The sequence below is a fragment of the Seriola lalandi genome, unplaced genomic scaffold (assembly GCF_002814215.2).
Source record: "Seriola lalandi dorsalis isolate HSWRI2012SDOR001 ecotype SW California unplaced genomic scaffold, Sedor1 jcf7180002054748, whole genome shotgun sequence".
NCBI classification, from domain to species: Eukaryota; Metazoa; Chordata; class Actinopteri; order Carangiformes; family Carangidae; genus Seriola; species Seriola lalandi.
Genome location: NW_019525301.1, coordinates 3,789,654 through 3,803,201, shown reverse-complemented (window position 1 = coordinate 3,803,201; position 13,548 = coordinate 3,789,654). Strand labels below are relative to the sequence as shown.

The 13,548-nt window shown below is 41.8% G+C and overlaps 1 protein-coding gene across 2 annotated transcripts in view; it reads left to right on the top strand.

Moving 5' to 3' along the window:
* Positions 1-13,548, top strand: part of plxnb1b (plexin b1b) — a 93,536-nt gene that overhangs the window by 55,589 nt on the left and 24,399 nt on the right. For both annotated transcript variants that reach the window (XM_023424722.2, XM_087178855.1), the window contains exons 5-10: positions 1,323-1,505; positions 3,970-4,098; positions 4,382-4,482; positions 5,990-6,122; positions 9,501-9,657; positions 11,921-12,029. In XM_023424722.2, the coding sequence (XP_023280490.1) occupies positions 1,323-1,505; positions 3,970-4,098; positions 4,382-4,482; positions 5,990-6,122; positions 9,501-9,657; positions 11,921-12,029 (812 nt within the window). The remainder of the gene's footprint in view (positions 1-1,322; positions 1,506-3,969; positions 4,099-4,381; positions 4,483-5,989; positions 6,123-9,500; positions 9,658-11,920; positions 12,030-13,548) is intronic.

Sequence of the window (13,548 nt, the reverse complement as noted above, 5' to 3'; positions counted from 1 at the left end):
GTTGTGATAACTTTATTGTAAGATAGTTAAAATTTTGTTGTGGAGCTGAAAAGAGATTTACATTGTGATTAAGATGTCAAATCTCAATTGGATCATTGAGCACAAATAAATCGCAAAGTCTAAGCTGTGGGGAACATGTTTTGTGATCAGGATTCAGGACTCCTACCAAACATTAGTGTCCGAAATATAACTTATAATATAGCAATCTTTTTTGTCATTATCTCACCAGCGGTTATTCCTGGCTTAAGTCCAGATAATGGCAGTCTGCACAGCACTGTGTTATTACAGTGTAATCAAGAGCTCCCATCAGCCAGTCCAGTCAATGACATGTCAGTCTTTAAGCTTCCAAGCCAGATTCCTAGAATGGACGTCATGACTTCATAACTGTTTCAGTACGTATAATGTAGTTTGGGGCTATTCTTAGCACATAATCATCCCTGCTAGTTTTCCTTTAATGGTTGGGTTCACTCCACATGGCTTAATAAATACTGACTTATGTCTATATGTAGCTGTTTGAATACCGTTGAGCTATTTTATTACAACAAAGTTTAAAGGTGGACAGTTTTGTGCAGCGGTGAAATCAGGTTCTGTAGTCAGGTACATAAGCAGTCTCTATGAAAGGTTCCCTGTGTAGTCTTAGACCTCTAGTAGTGCTACGGTCGTGTTGGTCACTGTTTTGTTTATCTTGATGATGTGATACACAGTCCTACCACTGGTGTCCCACAATTCTACTGATCTGTAGCTGGTGGTAACACAAGAAATGCAAAGGCAGGGAAGAAGACCACAAGCTAGTACATGTGGATGATATTTGGTTTGTTTTCAAGAAAACTCTACAGGGCCTCTTTAAGAGCAGGCCAGAGAAGTGAATTCATTCCAGTACATCAGCCAACTACATGCATTCAGTAGGCAGAGCTCCCAGGTTCATTGCCTCTGCTTCCTTTTGTTAAGATTACCAATAATTAAGCAATGAACTCATGAAAAAATGATATGCCTGGAACAAACACCAACAACCGTCCCTCCTGCCAAATTGTCTAAAAGCGTTGAGGCACAGAGTGTAGAAATGATAGGAGCCAGCCCCTCCACAGTAAACCCTGCTGGGATTTCACCAACCACCAGAGCACTGCTGTTTTATTTTTGGTGACTTGCTTACTCACTCAGAAATTAATGACAAATCACTTGAAGGACTTTGAAAGCAGTATAATTACATGTCACATGTAATTTACAGTGTTATTTCATTTTATGATCTAATCTTCATCTCATCTGAACTTGACATGTTGCGATCACCACGCACTGATTATTCTCTCTCGTATCCCCACTATTAGAACACCCTGGACGCCTACCCCTGCGGCTCTGACCACACCCCCAGCCCGATGGCCAGTCGAATCGCTGTGGAGGCAGAGACAATATTGGACAGCCCGTCTGCCCGTCTCACTGCTGTGTCCATCAGTGTGAGGGCAGGACATACCATTGCCTTCCTGGGAGACTCCAAAGGAAACCTGCACAAGGTAACAGCATGCGCAGACAGGTTGTCAGTCTGCATTCTGGTGTGTTTCTTCTCAGGAAACACACACACACATCGTCACTAACAAAGCGCCTTTTCTGTATGAGCGAATATTGTGATGTTATGCCCAGATTCTTCTGTTATTGCTGGAGTAAGTAATAGTGTGGCATGCTTTACAACTTGCATCATTATTTTGTATTCAGACCAGGTTTAAGTGAGACAGCTCTTTTCTCTGTTTGCCTCCAGATGCTGACCACTGGCTATTATCTTGCCAACCAGTGGATCTAAGTCTCCATGTGTAGAGACAGGCAGCAATAATCTCAAGAGCTGAGTCCTGGTGCTTGTATAGTAATGCTTTGAGTTTGTTATTAAAAGAAAGTTTGCAGGTTTAATGTAGATTATCCCTTTGCACTAATTTAAATCATCTGGTAAATTATCGAAACATAGAATGTCAACACCATCAGTATATCACTGGTACTGTTAAGTCAGTGCTCTCTGGTCTTCTCAGACCACTGACTCTAAAGGGCCTATCTTACACCTGTTTTTTAAATAGCAAATACACTTGCGCCTATCTGTACGGAGCACAGAGCGCACACACTCTGCCTGTCACACACAAGCAGAGTGAGCTTCAGATGTTTGCATCAGTCAGGTGAACATTACACCTCTTGAAGAAAATTCACTCAAGTCCTTAGTTCCAAGTTTGCTGTAGTGATGTGAGTTTATTGGTATCCCAGGATACGCTGAGCCAACTGACACAGAGCGGGTCTGAGGCAGTAGACTGACCCAGAGTGAAGGGCAGGGGGACAGTTATACAGTTGAAGAAAAAAAGGGAGGAGGGGTCAACAGTATGTAAATACAGTTGACTTTGGGTTAAAGACGTGTGGTCAGAGAGGATAAGAAGGTGATCAAAAGGTGTAGAAACAAAAGGTAATGTCCTCTAGAGGCCGTACAGTGTAACACCTAGGGTCAAGTTACCAGGGGGCCATGAAGGGCCTTTAGATGAATCAGCTAGTAAGGTAAGGGTAATGTAAGATAGTGAGGAATTTAGCAATACAATAGAAGAGGGCACTGCATGCAGACAGACAGGCGTCAAGTCTCAGCTACCCAAATGTGTATTTTCTAAGTCACACCACAGCCTCAGAAGGTCAGAGCTTCTTTGTGACATGTTGTGTGTTGTATAACGTATGGCTGAAAGTTTTCTGGCACTGCCGGAATTCCAGCACAGGGCCGGGGCCCTTTTAGATTAGAAAATAGATAATTATATGTGGAAAATATTCTTCCATATTTTTTGGGAGACTACATATATATATATATGATATATTGGCAACCACTTGACAGCAGTAGGTCTAATATGCTGCATACGCTGTTTAGAGATCAACGCAGGAACGAGCATTTGAAAGTTTGAACAATAGGCGTATTGGATAGGCTATTCTTTATGGCTTTGAAAGTTGGGCTTGGACTTGGTTTCCGACTGAGGAATGAGTGAGAAGATAATGCATTTTCCTTCCATCTGGACCTTTCAAGTTAACGTGAGGATTCACATTTAGAAACGATCAGATTTGGTGTTTTTATCTTTCTGAAACAGGTTGCGATATGCGGCACTGTGTCAGGACTAGACTCACTGGTCAGGGCTGACTGTCTGAGGCTACATCCACACTACTACGTTTTAGTTTTAAAACACTTCATTTTTGCTACGTTTCTTCCTCCCGTTCACACTGTTACAGAGTTTTCAAGCCCCAAAAACAGAGACTTTGAGAAACGCTGCTGGACCCGTTTTAGTTTAAAAACTCCGGGGTTGTGTTGAATCTGGACGGGGAGAGACTGAGACCTTTGGAAACTATAATCTAGTCACCCACGGTCGCTCCCTGATTGGGTCTCATCAGCCTCGACTACCAGTGGTGAAAACAACATGATAATGAATTACAGGCGTTACTGACCTTGTTGTCTTTGCTAGCAGCTGTTGTTCAGTTCAATTCTGTATTTTAATGCTACACCTGTCTTTGCTGTTCCTCATTCAGAGGATTTTCTGCAACTAACCAACTGCAGAGTAGACAATCTACTTCCTGTTTACACCTACACACACATCCCCAGTGAATGGTCATGTGATCTGTATTTTCAGGTGTAATTGTATGGAAGAGATTATTTCTGATGTGGAGCTAAGATGCTTGTCTGGACAGAGATCATTTTAGTTTTAAAATGCAGTTTGACAAAAGAATCCCGACTCCAGGGGATTTTTAGTATTTTTCTGTTTTTAGAGCAGTCAGTTACATAACATTATCAAATTAAATTCTTATTATTTCCTGTGCAGTCCCTGTTGAAATATATAAAAAATATATAATATAAAAATAATGGAACTATTTTTATGTTTTTGATTCAAATAAGGCCTTAGCAGAAAGAAACTTTGAGCAGATTCACATTTTCAGCTTAATTGATACCTAATCCTCATTCATTTGTGTGCATTTCCTCAGGTGTTCCTGGGGCCAAATGGCGAGGTGGAGGAGTACTCCGTCATCGCCATTCAGCAGAACGCAGCCATCAGCGCGGACCTCATCCTCGACCAAAAGGAGGAGCATCTCTTCATCATGACCCATACCATGGTGCGTCTCCACACGGACACGCAACATACAATAGTTGGACTCTTGTCCTCACATTTTATGGTTCTCTTTCTAGATGCCCCTCCCTGCCAGAGAAATGATTTAGACTCTAATTTCTGCCCCAATTCTCCCTCCTCCACTGAGGCCGTCTGTAGTTGGGATTATTCTAATGACCATATTTTCATTTTGCATTGTTCCACTGAAGAAAGTGGGCCACCTATTCTCTATAATCAGATTTTTGGGAGCTTAGCGTTGACTGAATATGATTGTGTTGTCCTGGTTCTAGCTGCAGAAGAGGCCAGTGGCTGAATGCCAGCAGCACCCAGACTGCCACTCCTGCCTGCTGGCCCACGACCCCTACTGCGGCTGGTGTGTCCTGGAGGGAAGGTGAGACAAACTGCAGCAGCGAACTCCAGCTCTGGATGTGTCGTAATCTAACAAAAAAGATTATTTACCACTCGTGTGTGTGAATTAAGTCCTCGAGTCAACAGATAAATTAAATTAGAACAATTTTCATAATTGAATTAAAATGTGAAACATTGGCTGGTTTCTAGTTTAGTTTCTTTTTACTGTTTAGATTTATTATTGATGAGAAAAAATGAGCGATGTGAAGACATCACCTTTAGCTCAGCTGTGGCATCATCACATGATCAGTATTTTGTCTGTATTTGTATTTTTTCGGCGACAGGCGTATTGTTTTCAGGTTCTCCCTCCTCCGTCCCGCTCATTCTCATGGACGCGGTATCTCAGTAACGCCTTGAGGGAATCCCTTCAAATTTGGCACAAACATTCACTTGGACTCAAGGATGAACTGATTAGCTTTTTGTGGTCAAAGGTCAGAGGTCACGGTCACAGTCACAGTGACCTCATAAAACATTTTTTTGCCATTACTCAAGACTTCACACAGCAATTATGACAAAATTTCACAAACGGTTGATATTTTATCTGACTCTGGACAAACAGGGACAGGGAACAGGGAAACTAGTCACGGGGAGGTGACTCTAGTATTTTACAGTGCTCACCTCTTTCAAACGTTACATGGTCCTGCTTCAAGTGACAGATGCAGTGAGCGGCCTGTACACTGAACACCACAGCTAAACCTCTGTCAGCTCACACCAGATTTGAACAGATGTTAACCGCCACTGTGAGCTGAGTGTGTTAAAATGAGGGGGCTTTTGTTGCTTATGAATTTAAATTTTCCTTTCTAAGAGGAAAAATGATTCATTTTTTCTTCACATTTAATGCACCTCATCACATCTTACATTATAAGATCTATTATAAGCAGCATTGACTGCATGTTATTCTGTTGATGCAGATTATATGATGTTATATAAATGAGCTTCTCGTGACGTTTCATTCAGATTCACACAGGTCTAGTTACTGAAATAAAGAAGTTCAGTGCCAGCTTGTAGTGAACTGTCAGCAGACAGCCTTTGCTCTGGTGGAAATGTGTTTGAATCTGATGAAAGAAATCTACCTCTCTGTCCCATCTGTGCCTCCTCTCTCTCCTCGCTGCCTCACCACCTGCCCCCCCCCTCTCTCTTCCCCTCTTCTCTGTCCTTGTTTACTGCTGTTTTTCATTTTCTTCCTGTTTTCCTGGCTTCATAACTATCCTCTCATCTCATTTATTCTTGTTTTGAATCAGCTTGTCTTTCCTAGTCTGCTTATTTTTTGTAACTTCCAAACATTAGGTAATGTATTTTTTTTTTTTTGTCCAGTTGGTATGGAAACCAGTTTTACAATCTCAGTATGAGTTATGGATTTGCAGAATATACTGATGTGATTTTCATGGTTTAATTTGATGGTAATTGTTATATTGAATGACATGCAGACATAGACATAGAGAGCCTGACTGCTGTATGTTAATGGTGCAGCTTCGTGTTTTTCCCTGCAGGTGTGTGTTGCAATCAGAGTGTGCTCGTGGGAACCAGCCAGGTCAGTGGCTGTGGAGCTTCGACATGGAGCAGCAGTGTCTGACTGTCCAGGACCTCAGCCCCTCCAACATCAGCAGGAAGGAGAGCAGGATGGTAAATATGTTAGACATAAACTCCAGCAGCAAAGGATCAAAACAAACCGATGGATGTGCCTGTGCACATCCCTGCAGAAGATTTGAGAAAGGAGGAGGATCTTTGTTGCAGAAACACATCTTTTCTGGTTTCTGTTGACTGCAGATTAAGATAAAACTATCCACCTCAAGTATCGACAGGCTTTTCTTTTGCATATCTTGCAATACAGAAAGCACAGATTCCTGGTCTGACGGAACCATCTGTGTTTTGGATATGCAAGTTTGTTGAAAGACAAGGAATCGAGAGAAGATAGTGATCAGAGGCCCTTTCCACACCTGTCATCAACAGGTATCTGCTCACAAGAGATCAACTCTCAGTACATCAGTACATCATCTCAGTACATCAGTTCACACCTGGTTTTAGAATGCAGCTTTCAACGTCTCGAGTGACCACTTGTGATCAGATCTCACTTCCCCCCTCTAAAATGCAAATGAACATGTATGCATTGTTGTTTTTAGTCAGTCCCATGGGTCTGTTTTCAATGTTTGGTAGAGAAAGGAGAGAGCCGCACAAAGAGGGGTTGAGCGAATCGATGCTCTGCTCACAGCTCTACAACGAAATCAGGTTCCAGCCAATTGAAATAGTAAAATATTTTGGGTTCATTATAAAACGTGTTTGGACTTATCAGACTGTGGCAGAGGACGTCAGTAGAGTAGGTGGCCCAGGACACATTAGCATTCACACTGCTAAAAGAACCTCTGAATGTGGTCTGAGTGATCGGATCTCAAATGTGTCCTCAATGCTTCTCGGGTTAAATACACTTTACAAGACAACGGTTCAAGAACGGACACTTTGCATAAGTCAAAATATTCTAAGACCAGTTAGGATCAAACATGTTTTCTTAGTGCTATAAATATAAGTGGCTCAAATGGCTAAATGATAGCTGGGTTTTTTAGTGCCTATAGCTATTATATGATGCCACGGATGATATAACAGCTGCCATGCTGATGGATGGGCACATGAAAACGTCCACCAGTCGGGCTTACTATGACTTTTGGTTGTGATCCGAGTAACCATGGCTTTCACTAATTCAGGATGTTCTGGATGAATGCTACCGTGAAGTGCTCCCTCACATCCACTCACAGCATCTTACAGCTGACTATCCTTGATACGTACCAAGCACCAGGCACGCTTAAAATTTCTCAGTTATTCTCACTCCTGGCTGTCTGCACTGTAGATGTTTGAACACTGACCACTGAGGTGGCTAGTTTTGTGTAAAAACACCATATCAAATCAAATTTCATCATATTTGTCATGGTAAACACTGCAGAGATTTAAGGATATCAGTGATAAAACAGGAAGTCATGGACAAAACGACAGACAAGAAGACCATGGTTTTGTTGATTATACAGTGGCTTCAGAAAGTATTCAGAGGCCTTCACATTTTTCTACAGAAGCCCAGAAAGGCCATACTGGCAAATATTTATTTTATCCTGTTATCTCGAGATAATCGGATCATTATTATGTTATCTCAAGATAAAAAATATTTCTCAGCTTCTGTATTTTGCACACATTATCGTGTTGTCGATTTCATTTTACATGGATAAAATTTCCAGTTTTGGCCATTAATCGATTCTCATTAACCCATTATGACAAAGTGAAAACAAGATTTTTACAAACTTTTGCAAATTTATTGAAAATAAAAAACTGAAATCTTAGTTTTGGGCATATTCATCCTGTTGATGGGAGTCCACCTTTGGCAGGTTGTATTGCCAGGTTCAGTGGCTCCCTCACCAGCATGGATATTTGAATGGTGCTGTTACTTTCTTCAGGTTTAATTGGTAAAGTCATACTTGCAGCCTAGGAATACATTCATTATAATATGCTTCGCTTTCAAGTGTTAATTACATTTAATTATGCGAACAGCGTTACTAGGCAACTGACAACAAAATGGATGCTGACCTGTTTCTCTGTTATCTCCACTAAAGTTATTATGAATGGGAAAAGTACCAACAGCAAAAGTAACAAGCTAACACAAAGACACAGCTGGAGACCGGCGGGCACACATGTATGTGTACCAAAAGGATGTGTTACTCATAGAGTTAAGGAAATCCTCACGTTAAATATTATTCCACTTTATTCCTGTCTCAGTTCATGCTACAGCGAGATGACTAGATCATTTCTCTACGTTTGTTCAGACAGTGTAGAAGAAAAATATGTTATGCTACATATGGACATAAAACTTCATTTCCACTTCATCAACTGCATTTTTAAGCAACGGTATATGTGAGTGCAGATAAACAGTTTTGAGCAGAGCAAAGTTGCAGTCAAGCAGGGACTATTTGAGAAAGAGAGAAAAGCATCACAACATCTAACAGGAAATGAAGAAATAATGCTTTCAAAATAAAAGACCACTCCCTTGAATAAAGAGAAGAAAGAAACTACTACGTCTGCATACCTGCTTGTTCATGCAAATATCCAATCAGCCGCAGCAGAGTTTACTCACAATGGAGCCAACACAAAAAGCATCCAGTGAGCAGCAGCTCTGTGGAGGAAACACTTTGTTGATGAGGGAGGACAGAGCAAAATTGCCAAACTGGTTTGAGCTGACAGAAAGGCTACGGTAACTCAGATAACCACTCTTTACAACTGAGTTGAGCAGAAAATCGTCAAACCTTGAGGTGGATGAGGTTTCCACTGCTGTCAGCCAAGAACGGATATGTGAGGCTGCAGTGCGCTCACCAATAATGGACAGTTGTAGACTGGAAAAATGTAGCCTGGTCTGGTCAACAACATGAATCCATGGACCAACCTGGCTTGTGTCAACAGCCCAGGCTGGTAGTGGAGGTTCGACTGGCATTCAAACCATGATTGATTGCTGTTAAGGCCCAAAGTGAGTCAAGAAAACATTCCTATGTGAGTATCGTTGCTGATCATGTTCATCCCTTCATGGCCATAATTACCGACCACAATTTACCATCTTTTCATGGCTACCTCCAGCACGATAATGCTCCATGTCACAAAGCTAAAGTCATCTCAAACTGGTTTCACCAACATGACAGTGAGTTCAATGAACTTCAGTTCTATATTCTATACAAGTGAGCAGATCAGATTTCTGTTTCAGACAGTTTAATCACTTACTGTCATTGTGACCTCCACTGTCCTCTGCAGCAACACAGGTGTGGACTTACTAATGCTGTATTTTGTCCAGTGACTCTGTATCAGTCTGGAAGTCCGTTCTCTACCAGTCTGCTGTCACACAGAGAGGCCTTTTAGCACCATGTGGTTTTAGTCTAATCTGTACCCCATATGGATTTTTGAAATCCCCATGTAGAGGAGCTCTGTCTGAAGTGATCCACCAGTGGTTTCAAACCGTGTTACTGTCTCATCTTTTCTCAGGTGTCTTTGTCAGTCCCGGGTCTACCAGTGTTGGAGAAAGATGAATCTTACTCCTGCTTCTTCCAGGACAGCCACAGTCCTGCCACTGTAACCAAAACAGGGGTCAAATGCCATTCACCTGACAGCAGCAGAGTACCCATGGTGCCTCCAGGACAGGGTGAGTGTGCTTTAACTCCAGACTTTCTGGAACAAAGCTGATGAAGCTGGAATCCCTCTATTTAGGCTAACCCAATCCATTTTCCTAAGCCACTTTATACAGCAGGGAGTCATCAGTATTTTGGAGCATAAATCCATTAGTGCTTATTCTTCGTGGGTCGTGGGGAGGCTGGAGCCATTCCCAGCTGATAGTGGGCGAGAGGCAGGGTACACCCTAGACAGGTCAAAGGTTAAAACTTAAACAAACTGCTCTCCATGAATCTGTTCCATCTAATGATTCTGTTCTTTGTGGTGTGGTTTTGTTGGTTGTCGACTGTTTCACGAGCAGCTTGTTTGTTAGTAAGTCAGGGAATATGATAAAAGAAGATTAAAGGGGCTTGTAAATAAAAATGGAAGCCTCTACAGATGTCACACTCACCCAAACATTCAAATGGTTTGGGTGTCTCTCTGTGCCTCTCTCTCTCTTTCTCAAACACACACACACACACACACACACACACACACACACACACACACACACACACACACACACACACACAGAGGTTCCCATGCCTGCATTCCTGAAACTTGCAGCTTGTTGTAGTTCTCAGGGTGCGGGGCTCAGGCAGAATCAGCCTGGGGGTTTACTGAGATTTGGACACACAGGCTGTAATTAAGGATTTAGCTGTAGCTTAACTTTACTTAAAGAGGGTTAGTGCCAGCACTCACTTAATAAAAATGGAGCTGAGGGCCTCTAAGGGCAACTGTTGCTTTAAAATTGAAGATGAGATTCTCACCTGACTGCTGCCTGTTTTACAAAGCTTCTGAAGTGGGTACAAACACTCATGATGCGCGATTCTGGGTTCAAGCCCTTTTGCTCCCAACAATAAGAAGCAGCTCAATCGACCAAGATTAAAGCTGCGAGCTGCAACCAGAAGGTTTAAGCTGAGCAATGTCACATCAGCTAGTTTAATTCGGTTTACAGAAGGAGTGCCACCACACACTTGTTTAATCACAAAGCCTGCAACATTTCAATAAGTATGCATCCAACGTTCCACCATGTGTGACCAGTTCATCAGATTATATTTAGGAGATGGCACAAGATGTCTGACTGGATTGCTCAAAGACATCTTAAGTTATGAGCAAATATATGATATGGCACTTCAGAGTTAGGTAAATACTTGCCTCCAGAGCATGTTCACCAAATTTTGTGAGATTTTGTCCACCAGGTTCTGAGGTACACGTTATTGGTGTTTGTGACTCCCCCTATGGATCGGGTTCAAAATGCTTTGTCAGCCTATTCCCAAACATGGCCTGAAAATACCATGATACCGACATTCATGATGATTTGACAAATGGTTAATGAAGTAATTTCCTGATAAACCCTTGTGAAGTTCATGGGTCAGTGTCATGAAAACTAAATAAGATATTAACAAGCTTTATACAACTTGATAAACTTGGTCCAAAGATGATCTACAGAAAACCGATTGGTAGCAACTGGACCCACAGTTTAGGAGGAGATGTCAAAAAATTCAGATTAGTGGAAAATCCGTCATGTCAGACTTTTGGTCCAAGAGGCTTTTTTTGTAGATCACATTGAGCTGAACTCGTGTGTCAAATTTCAAGTCAATCGGTGTGAAGGACGTGGTCTTTCCAAAATTGCATTTTTAGCCCTTAATTACAGCGCCACCATTTGGCCAATTAAACTCATATTTTGTGGGGAGAACTTGCACATCATTTCCAGTTATTGTGTGTTGTGTGTTATTGTGTTAAGTTTCATGTTTGGATGATCAACATTCTTTTCATAAAGTCTGGTCTTGAGAGTCCATAGATTGTAAGTGCGAATCAGACTCACAACCCAAGTAGGTTTTGCATATTTTGCAAAACAAAACTCTAGGAGGAAATGAGCGTGGCCTATATTACGAGTTTCAGCTAAAAATGAAATGAAAAATGAACAAAATAAGACTTACAGGGTTTCTCCTCTATGTTGAGCCTGTGTTTGAGAGGAGGGAAGTCTCAGAGCCTTGAGCCCACTGTATTACGTCTGAGGATGGAGGGCGCACATGGGTTTTATAATGCTTCTGTGTTTTGGCTGTCTGGACAAAATCGTCTCCCATGTTCCCTCACTTGTGTTTTGAGGAACATCGTACTCATGTCAGACTTTCTTAGTCAGAGATGATAAGCCAGGCAAAATATTTTCAGAGCCCTGCCTGCTCAGCTCTGTACTGATGTTACCATGTGTTGTTTTTCATGCTGTCTTTCTCTCTGTGTTTTGTTCTTCTCAGACTTTGTCACAGTCACATTGTCTCTGCGTTTTGGAGACGTCACCGTCACAGCAAGGGATTTCATCTTCTATGACTGCATGGCTGTTAAGCAACTGTCTGGCAGCATGCCGTGAGTTACCACTGATGATTTATACGTTCTGCTCTCCTTGTCTCCTCCTGACCTTCTCTGCTCATTTCTAACTGCAGATCTTGTTGTCAAGTCTTATTCTCTATCTTGTCCCATTTTTCATCCTGGTCCTTCTTTGTCTCTCCATCAACTCACCCTTCACCTTCTGTCTTATCTCTGTTTTTCTACCAAACCTGTGAGCCTGTACTCTTTTAAACTTCAGCAAAGATTTCTTTCATGTCCATATATCTCAGTTTATACACTCAGCAAGCACTTTATTAGGAACACCTGCTTATTCAGGCTGTTATCCAATCACCCAATCATGTGTCAGCAATGCAGAGAATAAAGACCAGCAGATCCTAGTCAGGAGCTTCAGTTCGTGTTCACATCAAACCTTAGAATGAAGAAAAATGTGATCTCAGTGACTTTGACTGTTGCATGATTGTGTCAGACAGGAAACGGTTTGTTGATGAGAGAGGTCAGATGAGAATGGACAGACTGGTGGGAGCTGACAGAAAGGATATGGTCACTCATATAACCACTATTTACAACTGTGGTGAGCTGGAAAGCTTAGTAAGAGCCATACTAATAATTGGTAAGCTGTATTTACTAACTCAGTTGTTAAAGTGTTACTAGTTACATCACTGCCAATAGCTCTCAGTTGGAGTTAATTAGTATGTGGAGCAAGACAGTTTTTAGCAAAGTCGAGCACAAAGAGTGAGTCGTGTTTTTTTTTTGCTCTGAGTAAAGTTGCTGCTTCTGAAGATTCAGTTCACGTCAAGCTTATTGCCAATACCCAGACTAACACAGCAGTGGGTATCTACCACTCCACTTCCTGTCACCAAGACCAGAAACCTCAGGCTGCAGGGGACACAGACTCACCAACACTGGACAATTGAAGACCTGGTCTGATGGATCTGGTTGGGTCAGAATTTGGCATCAACATCATGAATCCACTCACTCAACAGTCCAGGCTGCTGGTGGTGTAATGGTGTGGGGAATGTTCTCTTGACTCACTTTTGCCCCTTGATACCACTCAATCATGGTTGAAATGCCACGGCCTCTCTGAGTATTGTTGCTGGCTATCCCTTTATGGAGAGACACAAGGTATATTATACTGTCAGATGCTCAAACTCTGAGACAGCTGCCACAGTGAGGGAAGTACTGAACCAATAAAATGATGGGAATCCAAAAGATCTTTGAAACATCTCAGTTAATTGGGGAGCAATGGCAGTGATTGGAGGTTCAGCTGAATATTATCACGCAACGGGTCTGACCTCATGAATTTCATTCATACCTGAGAGGAAATTTATATTTGGTTTATATGCCAGTTCTCATGGATTATCATACACATCAAATGATTCAACAGGAAATGATACTTTACTTTCCTATGCCGTCCACACTTTTTCAAAATGTAAGAACTTTGTCAGTTTGGAAGAGGTAAAGAACAATGGAAAGCATGTGTAAGGGGGACCTGGAAGAAAATATAATAAACTAAGTAAAATAAAATAAACAATGAGGT